We start from the raw sequence: 24,040 nt of genomic DNA on the forward strand, positions 1-24,040 counted from the left end.
TGCACGCCAATGTTCATAGCAGCATTATTCACAATTGCCAAGAGATGGAAACAACCCAAATGTCCTTCAACAGATGAGTGGATAAATAAAATGTGGTATATACACACGATGGAATACTACGCGGCAGTAAGAAGGAACGATCTCGTGAAACATATGACAACATGGATGAACCTTGAAGACATAATGCTGAGTGAAATAAGCCAGGCACAAAAGAGAAATATTATATGCTACCACTAATGTGAACTTTGAAAAATGTAAAACAAATGGTTTATAATGTAGAATGTAGGGGAACTAGCAGTAGAGAGCTATTAAGGAAGGGGGAACAATAATCCAAGAAGAACAGATAAGCTATTTAACGTTCTGGGGATGCCCAGAAATGACTATGGTCTGTTAAATTCTGATGGATATATTAGGAACAAGTTCACAGAAATGTTGCTATATTATGTAGCTTTCTTGGGGTAAAGTAGGAACATGTTGGAAGTTAAGCAGTTATCTTAGGTTAGTTGTCTTTTTCTTACTCCCTTGTTATGGTCTCTTTGAAATGTTCTTTTATTGTATGTTTGTTTTCTTTTTAACTTTTTTTTCATACAGTTGATTTAAAAAAAGAAGGGAAAGTTAAAAAAAAAAAAAAAAAGGAAAGAAAAACAAGGGAAAAAAAAAATATGTAGTGCCCCCTTGAGGAGCCTGTGGAGAATGCAGGGGTATTCGCCTACCCCATCTCCATGGTTGCTAACATGACCACAGACATAGGGGACTGGTGGTTTGATGGGTTGAGCCCTCTACCATAAGTTTTACCCTTGGGAAGACGGTTGCTGTAAAGGAGAGGCTAGGCCTCCCTATATTTGTGCCTAAGAGTCTCCTCCTGAATGCCTCTTTGTTGCTCAGATGTGGCCCTCTCTCTCTGGCTAAGCCAACTTGAAAGGTGAAATCACTGCCCTCCCCCCTACGTGGGCTCAGACACCCAGGGGAGTGAATCTCCCTGGCAGCGTAGAATATGACTCCCGGGGAGGAATGTAGACCCGGCATCGTAGGACGGAGAACATCTTCTTGACCAAAAGGGGGATGTGAAAGGAAATGAAATAAGCTTCAGTGGCAGAGAGATTCCAAAACAAGCTGAGAGGTCACTCTGGAGGGCACTCTTACGCACACTTTAGACAACCCTTTTTAGGTTCTAAAGAATTGGGATAGCTGGTGGTGGATACCTGAAACTATCAAACTACAACCCAGAACCCATGAATCTCGAAGACAGTTGTATAAAAATGTAGCTTATGAGGGGTGACAATGGGATTGGGAAAGCCATAAGGACCACACTCCACTTTGTCTAGTTTATGGATGGGTGAGTAGAAAAATAGGGGAAGGAAGCAAACAGACAAAGGTACCCAGTGTTCTTTTTTAGTTCAATTGCTCTTTTTCACTCTAATTATTATTCTTGTTATTTCTGTGTGTGTCCTAATGAAGGTCAGGGATTGATTTAGGTGATGAATGTACAACTATGTAATGGTACTGTAAACAATCGAAAGTACGATTTGTTTTGTATGACTGCGTGGTATGTGAATATATCTCAATAAAATGATGATTTAAAAAAAAAAAAAAAAAAAGAATAGTGCAATGGACCAGTTCATTAAAATGCAGTTGGTGTCTAGTTCTAGCTTCCAGTCACCAAAGATCATATTCCTTGGCTAATTTTTAGGTGTTTTGGATTAGGAGTGTTAACAGGAGTTCCATGGGCAATTACCCAATTCTTAGTAGAGTAGTGTTAGTTACAATAAAACAGAATGTTTTGACACTTTCAACAGAAACTAACCTATGTATTTTTGAACATTATTCTTGCCTCATAAAACTACTATTTATGTTAAACCAGAATAGCAGTAGTACTTAGCATAGAAGCAGAACTTTGAAATCAGAGTCTTGGGTTTAAATATCAGTTCTGTTACTTGATAATTATTGTAAACTTTAGTCAAATGTTTTAACCTCTGTTAATCTGCTTCCTTATCTATAAAATGGAGTACTAATACTGCCTGTTGAGCCATTGCATTGAAATTCACATAGGGTTGTCTGAATTGGAAAAAATGTTCTATGGGTTTATTGAACAGTTAATGGAATTTGAATATTCCTGACTCATACTGGATGCAGTTTTGAAATGTGCTTGGCATAGTCCTGGCATATAGAAGTACTTAATAATTAGTATTTATTATCCTTATTCATTTATAATAAACTGTTTATTAACCATACACTATGTGCCAAGCACTTTGTTAGGTACTGGGAATTAAGTGTGAACCAGAGAGACACACTCTCTGCTCTTATGAACTTGACTGCCTCTCTCATCTCACGGGGGTTAGAAGGGTCGAGATGGGGGTTACTGAGGTGCTGTTTATCAGGTTGCTGCTTTTTAATCACTGCTCTAGCTTTCCCATGAAGTATTCCTCTAATTACTATGTTAATGCTTACCTATTGCCTTGGAATTCACATAGAATTGTCTGAATTGGAAAAAATGTTCTGTGGGTTTGTAGACTAGTTCATGGAATATGAATATCTCTGACTCATACTGGATACAGTTTTGAAAGGTAAAGACATTCCACACATACCACTGATTTGATGTTGTGTTTCTTAAAGAAGGTTTCTAACTCTGGATTAATTATCCTGACTGTGGTTTGGTTAGATACTTAATGCATTAAAATTGGAATTTAAGGCCATACAGACTTAATTTGAAGGCATGACAAGTTTAATAAAGAGATTATTTTAGCCAAAAGAAGAAATAAGTTATCAGTTCTTATCTTCCCTGAGTAACCTTGGATTTTAAATAGCCTCTAAAAGATACAACCAGAGAGTACTTTAACAGTCAATCATGCTTTATTCAGATAATTCAAAATGACAGGCTAGCACTTTTCAGTGCTTGGCATAGTTGGAAAATATTCATGCCATCTGAATGGTTTCTCCATGGATTAGAGGTGAAACAGGTTCTGTAGCAAAGGTCCAAGAAACCAGAATAGTTTTATTTTCAAATGTTAATTTTCATCATTTTTACTATGAATATTAAGACACTGCAAGGGAGCTTTGTGAATCTTTTCATAATTTAATTGGCCTAATCTGGAGGAGCCTTCAGAAACTGCTAGAATTATAAGAATAAGAAGCCTGGTTGATGAGGCCTGAAATTACAACAGCCATTGATCAGGGTTACATTGCTTCCAAGCATTGAGAATATTATTAATAAAAATGGTAAAAAAAAAAAAAAAAAAAAAAAAAAACCCTCAATTTTTGTAGGACCCCTTTTGGGAAGCCAAACCATGAAATATCATCTTTATCTTATTGGTTATTTTATTGGAAGAAAATATGATGCTGTTTTCATTGAAAATGGGTAGTGGAAATATGAAATGAGGAGATGAAGGTTTTCATCCAAATGCTCTTTGCCACTTAGTTGTATTGTCAATTTTAGAACCTAATTCTCTTGTTATTCCTCTTCACTTAGTCTTATCACTCATTAAATTTCAGGATTGGTTTCAATGTCCAGTTGTTCTCCATTGAATCATTGTTTACTCAGTCTTGAGTTCAATAAACTTTTTAAAAAATCATAAACCAGTATTTAAAAAATAAAACCAAGGTTTGCTTTTGAAGATCTTATTTTACCAGATCTGAAAAGAGAATAAAATATAAAGTTATTGTCTCTTTGTGAATAAGACAGAAGAGCAACTTATTTCATCTAGAATATGCTTTTAAAATTGCATGCACAGATTGTAACTTATGATAGCTGTCATCAAAGATTATCTTCATAGATGAGTCTCACAAATTAAGATGTAAGGGAGTGTGACAGCCCTAGCTTTGAATCATGGCGACTGTGCGACCTTTGGAAGTTACTTAATCTCTCTTAGCATCTTCAGCTTTAAAGTATAACCCACTTGCACTGCTCTTGTGGAAGTGAATATAAGCTGGTTTGTATAAAATACCAGGCAAATAATAACTCAGATTTATTGGGATTTAATGTTTTAGTAATATTCAACAGTGCAATAAAACTTAGACCAATTCAGTTATGAAGTGTTTGTACATTGAAAGTTAAAAACTCAAGTAAAGGTAAGGCTCACATTTGTTCAGTGTTTACTAAATGCTAAGCAAGTTTCCAGGGACTGTAAGTGTAAGGTAAAAGGCATGACCCCAAACCTCAGAGTACTTACGGTCTGGTTGGAGATACTTAGGATGAGTGTTTATTAAAGAATAGAAGGGGTAGGGAGAATGTTAGAGAAACCTTCTTTGATAAGAAAATTTGGGCTGAATCTTGAGGGAGAAGGTGAGTACAAGTTTGTCAGGCAAAGAACCGGGTATTCCCAGGAGAGGGAACATTGGAAGAGATCAGAAACTGCCAGCAACTTGGCATGACTGAAAAAGGGTTTTTGTCTGGAGATATAACAAGATCCCAGACCATGAAAGGCCTTATGTGTTATGCTACAATGCTTGGATTTTATTTTGATGTTGTTTTTGGGAAGCAGTTGGAAGATTTTGAGCCAGAGAATGACATAATCAAATGTGTGGCTTAGAAAAATTTACTAACCAGTTTTCTTTGTTACATTTCATTCTGGTACTTTCTAGTCACACATTAAGTCGACTTCCATATCAGAGGAAACAATTATCTTGTTTAACCTAAGACTGTCATCACATTGATGTTAAGCAGTTGTATGTTTATGATCTTTGTGGAAAGCTATGAAAATTGCCACCCAGATCTTTAAATTTTAGTAGCTCACCACAGTGAGATACAAAGTTCATCACATTTGACAGTCTCATCTCCTTAACTATTATAGCATGAGGCCTAGGAGGAAAATTTTTCTTTTGGGCACTGTCCAACACCCTAAGCCTTTTAATACACTTGGCACAAGGATGTCACAGACATTTATTCCAAAGCACAAGTCTCATATGGTAATGATCCTTCATCCTAAGTATATCGTTCTTGGACAGTGAGCCATAAGAAACCACTGGTTGATGTGTTTTACATTACACATTACATAATCCCTTCTGCAGCCTGATTTATAGAGGCAAGCGCATTTGCAGAACTCAACCTTATCAGGACCTCCTGGTTCCCAGCCCTGATACCTTTATTCAGACAGTACCAGGGATGTCTTCACTTATTGTCTATCCCCCAACCCCATTTCTATCTAGAAGCAAGACACTTTAGGAGTCCCCACCTCTGAGTGTCAAGTTACATCTTACATCTGCAACCTTGGTATTCTCCATACTCTAGCCTTAGTTTCTAATCTTTTTAGGAAGCCACCGTGGTCTGCCTTCACTTCCCATCCTGGCCGTGGACAGTGCACATTTTTTCCTGTGTGAGCTAACTTCCTGTCCAAGAACCTGTAGTTGTCCTGACCCTTGAGAGTCTTCAAAGCCCTTAGATCTCCCTGAACTCCTGACTCTGACCTTGTTTGGTACCACTTTTCCAAAACACAAATATACAAAAGCAACTTTAAAATTTAGTGCAATAATACGGTAGGTTAGTATAGGCTGGAGTGAAATAGTGACACATCCCAGAGTAATTTGGGCTGTAAATAAAAAATATATTTACAGCCTCCACCTCCCCAGCCCTGAGGATCTGGGGGAAGGTGCGGATGTGTTGGACATCCTCACCTGGACTGGTGTTGATGTTGTCACAAACATTGGGACTGGCCGTTTGATGTGCTGAGCCCTCGAGCAAGGGACTTGCCCTTATGAAGCTCATTACCACAAAGGAGAGTCTAAAGTTGTATGTAATGGTGCCTAAGAGTCTCCCCCTGAGTACCTCTTTGTTGCTCAGATGTGGCCCTCTCTCTGTCTCTAACTGAGCCATCTCGACAGGTGAACTCGCTGCCCTCCACCCTACGTGGGACCCGACTCCCAGGGGTGTAAATCTCCCTGGCAACGCAGAGTATGACTCCCAGGGATGAATGTGGACCCAGCATCATGGGACTGAGAGTATCTTCTTGACCAAAAGGGGGATGCAAAATGAGACGAAATGGTTTCAGTGGCTGAGAGATTCCAAATGGAGTCGAGAGGTCACTCTGGTGGACATTCTTATGCACTATATAGATAACACCTCTTAGGCTTTAATGTATTGGAATAGCTAGAAGTAAATACCTGAAACTACCAAACTCCAACCCAGCAGTCTGGACGCCTGAAGACAATTATATAATAATGTAGATTACAAGGGGTGACAGTGTGATTGTGAAGACCTTGTGGATCACACCCCCTTTATCTAGTGTATGGATGAGTGGAGGAATGGGGATAAAAACTAAAGGACAAATGGGGTGGGATGGGGGGATGATTTGGGTGTTCTTTTTTCACTTTTGTTTTTTATTCTTGTTCTGGTTCTTTCTGATGTAAGGAAAATGTTCAGAGATAGATTGTGGTGATGAACACATAACTATGTTATCATACTGTGGACAGTAGATTGTATATCATGGATGATTGTATGGTGTGTGAATGTATTTCAATAAAACTGAATTTAATAAAAAAAAAAAATTCAGTGCAACACAACAGAGTTTTGAGCAAATCCAATTCTGAAACAGCACAAATGAGACATCTTGGTGTAATGGAAAAAATGCCTGGTTTGGAATCATACAGATTACCAGTTATTCAAAATGCACTGGCTACCATCCTGGGTGCCTTACCCACATCACTCACAATAGCCCTATCAGAGAGGTTTCCTTATAGGAACTGAGCCTTTAAGAGCTTAGCTTGCCCAATATGCACAGCTTTTAAGGAGTGATTCTGGAATTCAACTCCTGATATGTTGTGCCTGTTCTCTTTTCAACATACAACACTGTCTCTCAAAGAATCTCTAGGTAAAGTTAATGTTTTCTTAAATAATACATTACCTTGGTATAGTGCTTCGAGGTTTATAAAGTACTTTTAGCTATATACCATTTGATCTACAGAATAACCCTGTGAGATAGCTGTAATTACCCGTGTTTTACCAGACAGGCAGCTGAGTCTGGGTGAGAGTAAATGACTTGAACAATATGAGACAACTTATAAATGGCATAGCCAATATTCATAAATTTAAAAAAAAGTCATAGGTAATGTCAAGATCCTTTTAAGTGGGGTATACTTGTATTATTACCACCCTCAGTAATATTATTTGTGCTGTATATTGTTCTTGCTGTTGCCAAAGATTTCTTGACATCAACACTGATCACTCAAGGGGAATTGTATATGACATCTCTTTTAGTCCACTTCCAAATCTCCATTGCATTTGCTCTGGTTTACACAGACTCTCTATGTAATGCCTATTTTTCTACCTGATTACAGAGTACATTCCACATTGGAATATATAAAAGTATAAATCATCTCTCTACCTCACAGAGTTGTTTTATGATCAGTCAACAAACAAACAAAATTTTTTTAAAACCTGCCTTTATGTGTGCTTTTCATGTAGAAATTATTCTTTCCTGCAATCCTCATTAGTATCTTAAAGCTGGTATGACTATATGGTGATATATTTATGTATTCTACTTTGTTTTTGAATACTCCCCCCACCTCCTAATGTGGAGCAATTTATGCATTTTACTATTTGAATAGTGATTTATAACTAATTTTTTTTTCAGGTTTTGTGATGAAGGAACCTGTACAGATAAAGCCAATATTCTATATGCCTGGGCAAGAAATGCACCCCCCACCACACTCCCCAAAGGTACGTCACAGGCCTTTTGGATAGTCTTACATTAAGCTGCTTAGTTTCTGATTCTGAGTCCTGCCCAATAGTTGTTGACAATGTTCTATATTGCAGTTTCACACCAAAAGTGCCCGCATCATCTGCTTTTTATTGAAAAGATTTTATTTAGGTAGTTACTCTTTTCCCTGCCTCTCTTTGGTAAGTAGTTTGCCACAAAACATTTCAGATAGAATTGGAAAATAACCAAATATAACTCAAGCCACCTTTGGCATAAGGTACAATGGTTCTTTACAGTAGTAGGAGCATTTCATGAGACAAGAGTGCTAGTAATTAAATAAATTGGTGTTTCAGCAAGCAGGCTTTTTTAATAGTCCTGAAACCTAGGCATTAATGTGATGCCAAACCTCAGGTGGCTTTCTGACTTCACATCTAAGCTGTTCATATCCTCCAATGTGTGAGTGAGTTATCAGGCTTGCTTTTATTACCTGGGTGTTTTGTTTTTGTTTTTTTAATATTAAAGGGATTGTGCCTCACAGTTCTGTTACAGAGTACTTCCGGCATAATTTTGGGATGGTGTGTGTTGTACACCCTACTCTCTTGCCTCCCTAACTTATGCTAGCATCATTGATCGATATCTGGTTTATCTTGCTTCAAATGAGCCTCTGAATTCTCTCTGTAGTTTACCAGGCAGTGTCTACCCAATAAGTTTGAAAACTACTAGAGAGGTCTATCATAGATTTGTTGACAGTGAAAAGATGCATGCATTAGTAGAGCAGATAGAAAACAGTTTTCTCTGCTTATAAATATGTTCTCCATAGTTTTATTTTTTGTTTGTTTGTTTTTTAGCTAACTAGCAAAATCTGGTAATAGTAAGACTATTAGGAATCCTTCAGATTACAATAATTCACTGGCACACTGGATTTGTAATCTAGTTGGCAACTGATTTCTTTAATGACACCTTTGCAGATACCTGTTTTCATACGGTAAAAAAAATAATTCACTGAAAGTCTCCCGAGAAGTCTATTTCTCTTATTCAATAGCAAATAAAAATGAATGTGAATATATACAAATTGAAATGAGTGAATGAGTTTACATATGTCTGTCTGTTTTATAGTCACCATGTACAGACTTTTGTTTCATTCATCATGAGTGAATTGTCCTCTTAAAGTGTAAGTGATTATTCTAGTACTGAAGTGGGAGCTATGAATAGAATTCCATCAGAGGCTTTGAGAAGGAAAATTGATTATATTAGAAAATTGCCACTGAATATCTAGTTTGCTTTGGTTTCTATACAACAAAATTTAATCTGTTATATGGTGTTTATTTCCTTTTGGATCTCATCAATCAGCAGCCTGAGATTAGCTGTTCTGTTCTCATTTTGAGTTCGATTTCTAAAATCTTAATTTTTCATCTTTTGTAAACTTAGGTGTTGGATTCAGAGTTGGAGGAGAGACTGGAAGTAAATATTTTGTACTACAAGTACACTATGGGGATATTAGTGCTTTTAGAGGTAAGTTTTGAAATGCTGGAAGTAAACAGCACTTTCATTACTAAATTTTTTAAGATATATATACTGTTGCCCTCATGTGAGAGTGAAGAATTGTGCACACCCTCTGCCCACTATGGGACAGCTGCCTTTCTTTTTTTTCCCTTTAATTTGGGACTATTGAAAGAACGACTTTGACTTTGAAAGTTATGTTCTTTTATGCATATATGCATCTCCTGTGCCTTTCTTATGCTAACTTTTAGGGTTTTTTTACTTTCCAGTATATTGTCTTATCTATGTGCTCTTATTGAGGGATTCCATCCCAGCAGCATTGTCAAAAAGCGAAGGAGGAAGAGTATTAGTTTATTTAAATAACTGTCAACAAGCCATTTAGAGAGTCAACACAGGTATGGCAGGCAATACCAGGGAAATTCCCAAACACTAGGATCAAGTCAGTGTTTTATCAGTAATCCAAACCTGCCACTTCATGTCCACTGTACTAACACACAGACCCCAACCACTCCTTACGCCTCCCTAAATATGTCCATTGACAACTGTTGCTCTAAGTATGATTATGTATTTCATTTAAATGTCCCTTTTCTTATTATATAATCATAAACATAGAGAAGAGGCCCTGTTACCAAGGCAACTGAGAATGGTACATTTTACTTCTTCTGCTGCATTTAGGCAAACTCTACCACATTCCCAGTTCACACCCTTGTGTTCATGGGAGTGTAAATATTAACCAGGCTTCTCCTTGACTTGTTGGCTTTTCTACTATGTCTTGCTGATTTATACATAGTCCCTTGAATAGCAGAAATAACATCATATTTCTACTAACTAACCTGATACATTTCCCTCTCCAAACATATTAGATTCTGTCTGACAACTAAGTCCTGAAGTAGATATCTGTTTTTGCCTGTAAAATATCCTCTGGGACTTTTGCTGATAGAGCCTCTGTGGTGAGGGGTTCCATAGATTCTTGGCATTTGGAACTGGGACCATGTATTCCTCTGGAAAAAAAATTTTTAGAAAGAATAATTTTATGTGATTGAAGAATTGTAGTTAGTACTATAGTCAGATATAGCCATTAAATAAGCTCCTATGGACCAACCCATGAGCTTAACTTCCAAGTAAAACTTCTTTCTGTTTTGAAAATACACTTTCAGTTATAAACAAATAGATTTTTCAATTATTGGAACAGGACCTAATCTTAAATTGTTAACTGCAGGGCTGAAACAGGGTTTTGTTAAAAACAAAAGGAAAAATACTGTTTGCATTTGAAGAACAAAGAGGGAAATTATTTGCTGTAAAAATTTTACCACGTTGGTATCAATGGAGCAGGCAAATTGTAAGACCCTGCTGACTTTCCAAGTATTGACAAGACTATAATATTTTTCAAAAAGGCAAGGAAGACCTTCCCTGACCACCGCAACTAAAGTAGCCCATCTTACCACACACACCCTGTTGTCTACATTCTCTATCTCTCCATAAAACCCCAGACTTCCCTTTCCAGCTACCTTCTCTTCCCTTGTAGTACCTCCTAATAGATACTGCCTTGATAACAAGGGAAAATGGATGATATATACTAGTTTATTTTTTTAATATACTATCTTCATAATTTAATTGCAATCAGTTTCTGATTAGGAATTAATTTTGTTTTATTTCTGTTTACTCTAAGAGTAGTAAAAATACTGATATTTTAATCTACAAATATGTAGTCATTCTTTATTGTAAGAGACAGATGAGAAACTTTATATAGTAATTTTTCACTTTTTATTTTCTCAAGGACAGTTGCCCTAAAAAAGTTATGTTTGAGGTAGAAAGATTACTAGGGCTATAATTCATAGACCTTGTCATAGGGTAATATAATAAAAATGTAAACAAAAATTTTTACCCATGTAATTCATTCAGTTCCAGTTATATACCATCTTGTCTTTTAAGCTATTTTTATAGTAGTAAGTGAACACATGGGAAAATATCAAATCTCACTAAAACAAATTAAATACCATTTCACATGTATTAACTCTGAGGGTGGGTGGAGACTGAATTATAAGGCCCACTACTGGCAAAATTTGGGGGAATCTGTTATAGTCATGGAAGCTTTATAAATTAGAACAATGTTTCTGAAAGCAATTTTCTTATATTGTATACATTTTAACATTAATAGTTTAATATTATATAAAATCTTGTTCTGGGCTTCCATCCTAAGGATACAGATTTTTTTTTAAATGATGAACTACCAACCCACAGTTATTTATGCACCATTATCTATTAATATGAAGTACTGGAAAGTTAATGAGTGTCCCTTAATAGGGGACTGGTAAAATAAATGGTAGAATAACAAAAATAGCAGATCATAAAATTTTACACTAACTGTATAAAAATATATACGTGCATGTATGTTTGCAAAGACTGTAAGGAACGAGGAAAGAAGGAAATAGTTGATGTGTATGAAAGACAATATTGTGTAATTTATTTTCCTTTAAGATGCTGTAGCATTATCTTTATAATTATATTTTTAAGTACCGCAAGTAGAAGCACCATGTTAACTCCCTTAGGACATGTCAGTTAGTGTACTACTTTCCCACTCATATCCTCTTGACAAGAAAGAATCAATGAGAATCTCTACATACCTGATTTACTAAATGGAGTGACTTATGCTTGAAAAAGGTTCCATGCTGTGATCTCATACTTCTCTCCAGTTGCACCGAGAAATAGAAAATAATTGTATATTTCTGTCTTTTTTAATTTTTAAAAATGCATTATATGTATATATGTATATAGATGCACATGTGTATATATGTATATACACACATACAAAAATAATTATATCACAGCTTTTGGTACTAGTGCCAGTGAAAACTATTGATGATATTTTAAAGTACATAACTTGTAAATCAGAAGAAGAAAAATACTACTAGAAAATTATTGCATTTTACTGGGAAGTGAGAGAAAGTTTGGCTTAAGGGTGTAAGCATTCTTCGACACAAGGAAGGTTTTAAAGAGTTGAGAAACCTTGGACTTTTCTTTAATAAAGCACCAACAGTGAAAATAAAATACCTTCTAAGACTTGTCAGAATGAAATAAAGCAGAGAGAACATAACCAGAAGCCAACTAGATATGTCTTAGACTGTGATCTCTATTAGTAGGAAAAGATTGAAGGTGTGATTGGAGTCGGTTCCATGGGTTACATGAAATGTTTCAGTTGGTTTGGTTTAGTTTTTGTCTGTTTGGTTTTTTTCTTTTGGAAAGTGTACAGAATGTGAAGCTGTAAAGCATCATTTAAAACACTCAACTGTTATTAAATGCCATGTCAATCTTACTGTCAGGCCTGTGCTGATGCTAGGTATTCAGATCTTCCTGCCCTCAGGAGTTTAAGATATTCTAGCAGGAGAGATGTGCACAAACACTGTGCATTTCTAGGCAGTAATAGAATATGTACCAGGCACGGGACTTGGCGAGGCCGGGTGTGCAGGTCTGCCTGGAAGAGGAGGGCTCCCTCCTTTGGGAAAGGCTTCTCAATAGGTGGAACCGGAGCAAGGTTTTGAAGAGTGATGAGGAGCTCCACATAAGCAGGTGCAGGATGGAGACACATTCCAGACACAGTTAAAAACATGTACAGTCACAGAGGGGTGAACAGCCTCCTAAACACAAGGGACACTAGGTAATTTGGCAATACTGGAGTGTGAAATGCAAAGGGAGAAGTGACAATAAATAAGAAGAAAGGATAAGAAGAGAGGCCAAGGCTTGGGCCAGGCCATAGAGATCTTTGTTGGGAATATTCAGAGGGCAGCAGCGAGTTGCTGAGAGTCTCTAAGTGCTTTTCCGCAGAGCAGGAACCTGATTGGATTTTCATTGCATAAAGCTGTCTAGTCCTGAGCTTGAGTGCATGGAAAAGCTACACATGAAGGAATGACTGGGGTTCTGGGAGGCCAGAATGAACCAGGAGTGGGGCTCTGGAAGGCCAGAATATTTTGATTTGTTTTTTTAATGTTCACATCTTAACATTTTACAAATCAGAATTCCATGGAAGTCAGTGTAGTCCAATTAGAAGTGAATGTTCCATATAGGTGATAGTGTGGTACAGAGGTGAAATTTTCTAGAACCAGAGAGCCTGGTTTAAATCCTGGCACTGACATGTACTAGTTTTGTTGCCCAGTTCAAGTTCCTATACTACTCTGTTCCTCCCGTTCCTCATCTGTAAAATGGGGATCATAATGGTTCACATAAGGTACCTAGTAAGTGCTCAATAAATGCTAGCTATTGCCTTTATAGTCCGTATAAAGGCTTCAAAGGCAACATAAATTCTCCCAAATGCAACCTTTTGTTGTAATAGTTGCCCTTCATATAAAGAGGATGTTGGCTACTTTATTAGGCTATTGTAGTCTTTCATTACGTTTTGACACTGAAGTGTGTACACACCTGACACATTGCCAGTAGAAGCTTCCTGGTTATGCTATTTCTTGTTCTCCACAGCAGTTTTATTATTTACAGTACAGTTATGTAAACTACATGACCGAGTCTCTGCCCTTAAGAAAATTAGAAGAGTTGGAACCAGGGATTCTCCCTACCCCGCCCGCCTCCCAAGTTTTTTCCAAAGAAGTCTTGTTCCATAGAGAAAATTCTTCTGAGATTGTTGCAGAATGTTACATTTTTCTCTGGATGTTTTGGTCCAGGAAGATATTAAGAAAACTGACCTTGCATTTCTAGAGTTTCTGGCATTAGCTTATTTGTTCCAAGAATAACTCATTTTTCAAATTAGAGCACCCATGCCCTCCCCAACTGAAGTTGGAACTGATATTCTTAGAATGGAAGTAAGGGTGTCTTCCCAAATGCATAAACCCTGGTTGTCCTTGGAGTGGCAGAATTTCCAAGTTATAATCCACTTACTGTCCTTAAGCTCTGGGTATATATAGGATAATTACCAGGTATTATCAAGGACACATGGACACACACACACACACACACACACACACACACACACACACCACATACATACCTTCAGGGCTTGCTTCCACTCCTTCATCACAGCCCTCAAAGCATGCCTACATTTTAGCACATTCCTGGGAGTATAGCCAAAGATTCACTTTCTGTAGAGTGGTATTTAATACTTATATTCTAAATGGAATGAATGAAACTGGGGGATCCTATTTTCAACTCTATTTTATGTGAGATCTAAGAAGTTTAGTCTCCAAATTTCTGGGGTTATATTGGTAAAATCAGATCATAAAATTCTATTTAGAACCCTTAGAGAACAAGTCATTTTCAATGGCCAGATTTTCTGAAAAGCTAAGGTTTTAACTGGTAAGTACTATAACTGTGAAACATTTTTGGTAGAAATCTTTCTAAAATGTATTACATGCTTTTTATATGGAATTAAAATAGATGGTGTATGTTAAATACCTACAGCTGTGCCTGATGCAGAGTAGATGGACAATAAATGTTAGCTCTCTTTATCCTCCCCCCCCCTTCTTCATGCTTCTGAGATATCATTCTGATTGTCAATCATTACTCTATGGTTTCCCTCAAATTCCTATGTGTACATAGAGATTTTCCAAATTACTGGGCATGTTGCTTTCTTGTATCTACCTCTTTGTATATTCTATAGGCTTTGTTGTCATACTTCCTACTCCAACTCATATTAATTCAACCAAAGCACTACGTGGTGGTAAAAGATGAAGTAAGAACAATATTCTGCCCTCATAGAGCTCAGATCCAATAGGGGAAAGATACAAATAGCACAATAACTATAATAATGTTTCCCAGTACCAAGTAAGTGCTGTGAGAGAAGGAATTGAAAAGCAGGCAGGAGTTCACATCTCCTTTAGAAGATGTTAATTTCCTTGAACTTTCTGCTCTATTCCACCTCAGAAGTGATCCCTTTAGGTGTAACTCCTGAATATCTTATTTCCAGAAAAGCGTATGTTAATAGACTAACAGGGCATCCATCCATGCATGTCCACTCCGACACATACACCCAGGGGATTCCTGTCCCACCCACAACTGAAGGATTGCTGGAGCAAGCGCAGGAGGGACAGTGGCAGGAGGAAGGGAGAATGGAGGGCTGCAGAAGAATTCTCATTCCACCGTGGCTTCTGTAGTGTCTCTGCCTCTTATAAGACTACTGCCAGGAAGCTGTTGGAAAAAGCTTTGGAATTGTAAGCCTAGGAAAAATCTCTTGCTAATACATTTTTGAACAAGATGGAACACAGATCAGTGGCAGGGCAGGTACACTTAAAAATGTTTCATTCCAATATAAAGCAGACTATTCTGACTTCAATGTAAGCTTTAGAGTGCTCTTGACTAGTTGATACCTGACCGCAGAGATATGGGGAAACTGGGTGGGGAACATGGCTCCCCGTTGCTGCTTCTGTTGTCTTCTCCAGTCTGTACAAGTAGCTTCCTCCAGCGTACTTTCCAGCACAAGCCTGTTTTTACTCCTCTGCAATGTGAGGAATGCTATTGGGTGGGGTGTTTACCTTCTATATTTAGAGCATCCTAGATTACTTTACATATTTAAGGAGCTCCTTCAAAATTGGAAATATAGGGAGTTGTTAATGGTCCCCCAACCCCCAGCTGAGAGGCCTTAAAGTCACTGAGTCTCTACACTGAAACATAAACTTAGATGGCACCTTTCTAGCACTCAGCCTGGCATTCCCTGATTAGGTCCTTGGCGTACACACAGGCGTAATCCTAATCCCCTTCCAGAATACTGATCATACGTTAGTCTCACCATAATCTTTCATTCCAGAGCATGCAGAATAGTTCCATGTTCTCCACTCCTCAGACAGCAGTCCCGTTTAAACAAGCGTCATCCCCAGCAGATACAGAAACGTAGTTCCAGGAAGGGTACACTTTTCCTCAGTTTCCCTTTTCTCTCCCCAGGTTGAGATATCGCTACCACCAAGCCTCCCTTCTTCCCTTCCATTTCTGATTTCTCTAATATTCCCTTATTTAAGGACACAACCCTTTATTCAAAGTACTTTGAACCAGATGTGGTTTAGAACTAAGAATTTTAAGTGCATAAATCATATGTTACATTTTATCACCTTGGGAAATCCAAACACCACTCGTAATCGAATACATTAATACTTCTATAGAAAAATGTTCAAATATTCACTTTAAAAGGGATAAAGACTATAAATAGCTTTATAGCACTTCAGGTCAGATTTTGCTGCCAAACTTTATGGGGGAAAAAAAACCTTCAAGATTCCAGAGTTTTTTTAGATTTCAGAATTATAAAAAAGTACCAGTATTAGGGCACTCCCAAGAAAAGACTATTCCTTAATAACTGAGTTATCAGTTAGAACACTTAACAAGGATTGGAAGACTCTGGATAATAATGCATATTTTCCAATTAATGAGTCTTCTCTCCCCAAGTTTATTTTTCGTCTTTTGAAAAATATGGGAAAATATCAAAAAAGAAAATAAAAAATCACTCACAATACCCCTTCAGTCCAACTTCTCTTCCTCTCCACTCCCCACCCCAAAGTAACTACTGTTTATATCTGCCAATTTTTCAAACGTTATCTCAGCATGTCTACATATACACAGAAACCACTGATAAGAACTTACGTACTTTTAAATTTTTGACAAAAATCAGATTGCATTATCCTTGTTGATCTGCATTTGTTGTCTTTGTTTTTTATTAACTTAATTTAACAGTGTACCTTGGACATATTTATATCTCTAAGGCAATACATGTAAAGTTCTTTCATTATTTATAATGGCTATGTAGTATTCTATGTGACTATACCATAATTTATGTATCCTATTCCCTATTAAAGATGTTTACATTCTGATTTTTTTCTTATTTGCTATTATAAGCAATACTGCAGTAAATATTAATGTTAGAAATGCTTTAGTAACCATGTATTGCTACTGCAAGGTAGATTTCTATAACTAGAATTCCTGTATCATGTGATTTTTCCATCTCAACAGATTCTACCAAATTACCTAACAAACCGGTTTTTCCAATTTACAGTTAACAGTACATGAGCAAGCCCCACATCCTTACCTGCACTAGATGTTTCCTCGCTTTAGAAACTCCACCTAGTATTTATTTAAACAAAGGAGCTCCTCAAATTGTTTCATTAAAGGGATTAGTATCCAGAAGATCTTGGTAGAATTACCTCTAAAGCACATAGTATAGATCAGGAATTTTCCAAAGTCTGATCCAAGACTACCTGCACCAGAATCTCCTTAGGGTGCTTTTTAAAAAGAAAATTCCTGGTTCAAATCAGAGCTACTAAATTAGATGCACTGAATACAGGGATCAGGCAGTGATGTTCTAGAGTTGGTTCAAACTAGCTCACAAGAGCCAATTGTTAATTTTCATGTGTTTTGTGAGCTGGTTGTTAAATATAGCCATAATTTTAAAAAAAAAATGTATTGACTACTCAAAAATCATTATCTTCAATACTTTTGGATTTTGTTATCATCTGTGCTTTTGAGATTATTTACATCTATTGTATCTGTATGGTGGAAATACTATAAAAATATTACACATCTCTTTCCAACCCAGTGCTCAGTGATGTCATGTTGGTAGCTTGAAATCAGTCATGGTGGAAAATTTGCATCATGGAAATTGGCAAATGCTACAAACCAGAAGAGCTTGATCAATTATTTTGTTGATTGTCTGGATTTAAGGAAATGATGGGGAAAATGCTAATAAGGCAGATTAAACTTAAAATTTGTCATGTTTGTAGCCATTATATTGTGAGAAGCCAAAAATATTTTGAAATGTTCTTCCGTTATTCAGAAACTATTATCCAGTACAGCAAAGATACCACTCACATCATTGAACAACTGCAATTACACATACGTCTTTGTTGTTTCATATATATATGTATATATATATGTGTGTATATATATATATATATATATATATATATATGTATATAATGTTTTATTTGAACTCTTCACATCTATCTATTACAGTCATAGGTGGGCTATGGAAGAGTTCCGCAGAAATTAAGGAAAGCATTCTGTGAGAATCTGTTGGCTATGTGGAATTGCTGATAGAATGTTGCATATTTTGTTATTTCTAAGTTGTGTGCTACACATCTTCAATATTAGTAAAACTTATAATAAACTTTTTACATGCACAAATTTTTTTAAGAGAACTTATTGTTAAATATTTACCAGCACACCACTGGGCCCAGGGCTCTGAAATGTTAACAAGCTCCCAGTTGAGTTTTTTGCAAACTAAAAGTTGACAACAATTTGAGGTCCTCATATTTTCCTAGTAAGAATTTTAGTCACTTTTACTCTTTTTTTCCCTTATACCACAGGTGTGTCAGGTCAGTCTCCTGGGGCTTAGGACGTGAGTAGAATAATTTGCATTTACCAAATAAAGTATAATTAAATCTCAATTCTCTTAGGAAAATGGGAGTTTGAAAGAAGAATCTACTTAGTTTCTGATTATTCTAGTACTTTCTTTGTTTCACTTAGAAAGATGAAGAAGAATTTATTTTTTTAACTTTTTCACAGAACTTGGTATGTGGATTTTAAAATACTGTAATAATGAAAGCCACTTACAATACTTATGACTTTCTTGAATACCCCCACCTCCTGCCCCATATAAGAGTGCAAATGTTCCTTCTTCACACTTAATCTAGACACTCTTTTGAATAATAGCCAAAATAGGCTCTATATCTCCATTTATACATTTAAAAAAATTTTTTAATGAAATATATTGGGTGAAAGATTAGGAAGAGAGAGATTGAGAGAAAGGGAGAAACGAAGAGACCAACTCTGAGAGAAAAATGAAGCAAGAAGGTAGTGTTCAACTTGCACAACATTCCATAGCCTTTTTCAGGTAAAGGGAAGACCTGGGAAGTCACTGGGAAGAGAAAACCGTGACTTTTATTTTCTTTTATTGTGAAAAGAGAGGAGGAGTAAGATCTATAGCTCTTAGATGTGGTTTACTAATTTGGTTTTAAAGCACTTCTTTGTAAAATCAGAAACTGAGACCAGAGAGACACAAGGGTAATAGAATGAGAGTGGGACTTGAACAGATCATCTAGCCCAGCCCCTTCATTTTACAGAAATAGAAATCGATGCTTGGAAAGGTTAAGTGACTTGCCTAAGGGTGGTATAACTACTAGTCCAATGCTGTTAAAAATGAAATGAATTTAATTTGTATTGGATTTCTAGTTTGTATATGTGCCAAAGTTCATACCCTTACCGTAGAAAACAAGAAATGGAATCAGTGTTTCCAAAAGTCCTTTAAGCCACTAGGAACAAAGAGGAGTGATCTCATGCACAAGAGAATAAATGTGAAAATCAGAGTCATTTACCTCACTCATTTGTGCCATTTTATTCTGACGTATGAAATAATCCCTTTCCCTATCATGTGAGGATTTGTCTAAATAAGGTCACTTGATAATCCTGCTGATTTCAGAAAACCTGTAATCAGATGTTCTTCTCGTTCTTCTTCTCCAACCTTGATTATACACAAGCAGCTTGCTCTCAGTCATGTGAATGATTTTAGGACTATTCAGTACCTCTCAAATGATCCAAAAGAAGGCTGTTTTCCGGCAGTACTTTTTTGCACTTGCCAATCTCTTCACATAAATGTGAGCTCACTGGTTCTCTAGTTTCCTGCATTTCAACTTTGTTAATCATCTTCAGTATGGGAGACTAATGATCCTTATTCATCGCATTCATTCCAGGGACACCTGTTTATTTTAATACCTAAATATGATCATTAAGTACCATTACATTTTCATTCATTTGGTTATGAGAAGATATGTAAAGCACTGGAGTAGTATTTCTTTTTCAAGAATATATTCATAATGTCCTTTATTCCCTAAAATGTGGATTTTTTAAAAGTAATTTAAATTGAGCAATATAAGATTTAGCTTAAGTGATGTCTTTTTTGGTAAAAACTACATTCAAGTGAGTTTTTCAGATTTCATGTTTATTTTCCAGTTGTTTAGGTTTTTTCCTTTGCTTGTTTGTTTTTTTTGAGAAAGCGTGTAGTTTACCTTCATTAATCTGCTATAGCAATTAATGCTTTTAAAATCACCCATAATTATTAATTCCTTTTTAAAAACTGATAAGAGCTACATAGTCATCAACTCATTAATTCCATTTAAATTAATAACAAATAGCATTTCATTTTTAACCAAAGGGAAGTTAGAGGAGAAAGAAAGAAGTTACTTGTCCATTGGTTCACTCAGCGGCTTGGAGACACAGTTCAGTTTCAGTGAAATCTGGTTCAGGGGACTAGCAACACTATCCTAGGCATTTTTTCTCTGACAGAACATATCCCTCATCCCATCCTTCACTCCTCCCCTCATTTCCTCACCATGTTCACATATTGTTTATTATGTTCTAGGAATTCCAAGAAAAGATGGAAATTAATTAGGCAGAAGAGCTAACATTTGCACATTCTATTTCCCATTACTACTGATTCCTTTTTATATTAGTTGACTGTCTTATAAAAAATGGAAGGGGTACTCTAAATCAACACATGACCTAAAGAAGTGTTCGAAGAAAGCCGTTCAAATATAGCATTTAAAAACACATAAAAGGTATTCCGTTAGCAAAATAAAATCAAAACATTTCAGGACCAGAAGAGACTCTTACAATCTCCCTCTTTCTGCTAAAAGACCCATTATTCTATTCATCCAATATGGAAACCCTTCATCCTGGTCTCTATTTCTTCTCATAACATATTAATTCTTCTTTTCTCTGTCTTCTGAAACTTTCAAGAGTCTTTGTTCTTTCTCTCCTCCCCTCACACTTTTCCAGCCCCATTTCTTTGTAAATATCCTTCTTTCTCCAGCTTAAATGTAATGTAATGTTGAACCTGAGAGTTGTATTTCTTTTTCTTACTAGAAGTTCTGATTGCTTATCATTTCATATCTTGCTTATTTATGTTGATTAGATGTCAGAAAAGTTAGAGTTTAAAAATGAAGTTATTGGTTTAATTCTTTAAATTAGTTTGTTATGTACAAATCCCTTCTACTATGGAATACATAGTCTAAGGCATTATGCCTAGTCTCACACAAAAAGTCACAAGTTGGATTACTCCACTTGGGTTTCAGTCACAGTTTGTGAACTTTCTGTTTGGAAGATGAAATCTGGAATACTGAGACCTCTAATTATCATCACGAATTTAGAGAAAATGTGTAGGGTTCTAGTAGAGTTGAATAATTAATAGCAGAGTAATGTAGAGCCTTTGTTCAATAAGATGCTAACCACCATCTATTAATAACTTAAAGCAGAGCAAAATATTGTCAGAAACCACAAACCCTTCTACAATGACGCTTTATCTATTATGTTATAAAGTCTTGCTTAAGGTCTAAGGGAATTTTGAGAGTTAATTTGGGTTACTGAAGGGTTTCAATATTTTCCCATTAATGTAGTAATGGTACTTAGCATGTACACAATACTTTTAATTTCAGAAATGCTTTATATGTATTACTTTTTTAATCCTCATGCCACATTACAACATATAAACATATTGAATGACTGAAAGTTAATGCTAATTCAAATATATGAGCCATAATGTTCAAAGTATATGCTTTAATACCAAGGACTACACACACAGTAGTAATTAGATGCTTTGGCTTTATTTTTTCATGGAAGAACCAAAACACAACACACAATAGTATTTTAAATTGATGAAGATAATTGGGTTGAAAATGTAACCACTGATTTTAGGTTAAGCCTCAAAAAAACATATCTTCCAATTAAATTACAGCTTTTGTCTAATAGAATCTTCCTGTTTTTAAGACAAAATGTGATGGTTTTGCTACAGGGTTACCCTTCCTTTGTTTAACCAAAATCCATGAGCATTTATGGTGTTAAGTTAATCAAAAGAGAGAGAACATGTTGTTACACAAAATAGTTGAAAAGCCAAAGATGGGGAAAGGAGTGGATCTTCTAAATAAAAAGAAAGAAATGTCCTCAAGACAATTCAAAAATTCTTAATAGAATATTTTATATGAGAATATCTTTTCAGCTTTATATTTACCTTGTATTTAAAGAGATTGTTTTATTTAATAAAAACTCTTAAAGTTCCATTTCATTCCATTATTTATTTTATCTGGTGCTTTTTCCATGGTTCGTAAAGTTTTGCAGGTACATTCTGACTCAATTGGGAGAGCACACAATAATTGGGAGGATGTGAAAGGACTATATATTTAAAATCAGAGATAAGGAATTAAAACATGATTGATGGGACTTTGGGCTGGGAGAAAGTGGGAAAAATAAAGATTCTGAGTAACCACATATATTATTTAAAGCTCCTACCAAAGGCTCTGCAGCTAGTAGACAAGCTAGTTACATATGTGCACCTGGTTTTAGCCAAAAGACATCGTTTTCAGAAGGAAAAATAAAATGTCAGTAGATATGTAGATCAATGTAAAGATTTAAAATGTAGTGCCTCAGGAACGGGACTCAAGGGGAAGTCTTTTGTTCTTGATCTGGGTCCTGGTTACACTGGTGAATTTGTGAAAATTCATGGAGCTGTACATTTCTGATTTGTGCACTTTTTTGTATATTGACCTTCAATTAAATGTTCAAAATTCAATCAATTTAAAAACTTAGCTTTTAAAAAAATTCTGTATTTACCTACGTTGGTGGGCTTTGTTTTTTAATCCTTTTCATTTTCCTTCTTTTCTTAGAAATATTACTCTGGAGCAGGTTTATAATTCTGAGAGGAAATAATGTAAATCATGAACTTTGCTGTAGGGTTTTTTTTTGCATTCATAAAAGATGGAAACAGGAAAGTGCTCTGACATTAGTCGTGCTATGACATCTTCCATACACAGAGCGATTATGAAAGCACATGGGTGAGCCTGTCTGCCTGCATTCCATTTGATCTCTTTTGGGAGCAGCACAGGCCATCATTTGTGAAAGTCGTCTTCTTGTAGGATGGATAAATGCATTTTATCTTCCTTGGGACAGGATAAATGGAAGCTAGTAATTTTTAGTACCATAGCAGTGAATACAAAATCAAAAGAGGCTAACTCACTGCAGTGACAGCTTCAAAAGAAATTCTCCTTTTTTGAAAATTTTTTTCGTAGTGCTTGCTTTATTTAGCACTGAAACTTGTCTGCTAAGGAACTTTCAGAAAGCCTCCAGGAAAACCTCTGTGCAGCTTGTGTAATGTCTTTTTGAGTGGGGACTATTTATTTTCTTTCAATGTATCTTTAACTGGATTGATCTGAAATTCTGAGAATGTGCTCTCAGGGATCCATGAATACTAGAGGAAAATTTTTATAAACTCAGATTTTGTTTTGAAGAAACTCTCATTAAAAAAAAACAAGCAAACTTTAATATGCCCATTTTCTGGTTAATTTGGATGATCACCCTATTCTCAGATGACTTTAGGACCTACATTTACAATCCAGATGGCTTCAAAAACAACAAAGGAGCTGTGTCTTAGGTTCATGCAAATCAGGGTTTCACTCATTGTGCCCATCCCCAGAGTGAACTCGAGATGAGACCCAGATCTCCTGTTCCCTCAGTTGGGCTCATTTACTACTTGCCTCTTGTGTTTGCGTCCATCTTTCTGTGGAAGGTTTCAAATATATAGAAATACCCTTTTTATATGACAACATAGCCCAACTATATAAAAATATTTTTTGTTTTCTTTACCTCATGACCCAGCTGACCCAATTGAGAGCAAACTGTTCCAGCACCAATGAAGGGGGCTGTGTTGGATCTATCAAGAGTTCTCACTCAGCACTTTCAAGGATTTTCAAAATAATTTTGATTATGTGAAAATTTCCCTCACCTTAGAAATTAATCCCTGAGTAATCCTCTACTCTTAGTCACCTTGGGAGCCATAATTTAGTCTCAGCTAAACAACATTATCTGTCCCATTAATTTAATGTTGTTAATTTAGGACAAAGAACCATACAGTAAAGATTAAGCCAGCTTAATAGTCAATATAGTTATTA

At 36.1% G+C, this 24,040-nt stretch overlaps 1 protein-coding gene across 19 annotated transcripts in view; it reads left to right on the forward strand.

The window, feature by feature from the left end:
- Window positions 1–24,040, forward strand: part of PAM (peptidylglycine alpha-amidating monooxygenase) — a 306,111-nt gene that overhangs the window by 195,101 nt on the left and 86,970 nt on the right. For all 19 annotated transcript variants that reach the window (XM_037801760.1, XM_037801762.1, XM_037801761.1 and 16 more), the window contains 2 exons: window positions 7,563–7,648; window positions 9,057–9,140. In XM_037801760.1, coding sequence (XP_037657688.1) covers window positions 7,563–7,648; window positions 9,057–9,140 — 170 coding nt within the window. The remainder of the gene's footprint in view (window positions 1–7,562; window positions 7,649–9,056; window positions 9,141–24,040) is intronic.

This window comes from Choloepus didactylus, chromosome 13, assembly GCF_015220235.1.
Source record: "Choloepus didactylus isolate mChoDid1 chromosome 13, mChoDid1.pri, whole genome shotgun sequence".
Taxonomy (NCBI): Eukaryota; Metazoa; Chordata; class Mammalia; order Pilosa; family Megalonychidae; genus Choloepus; species Choloepus didactylus.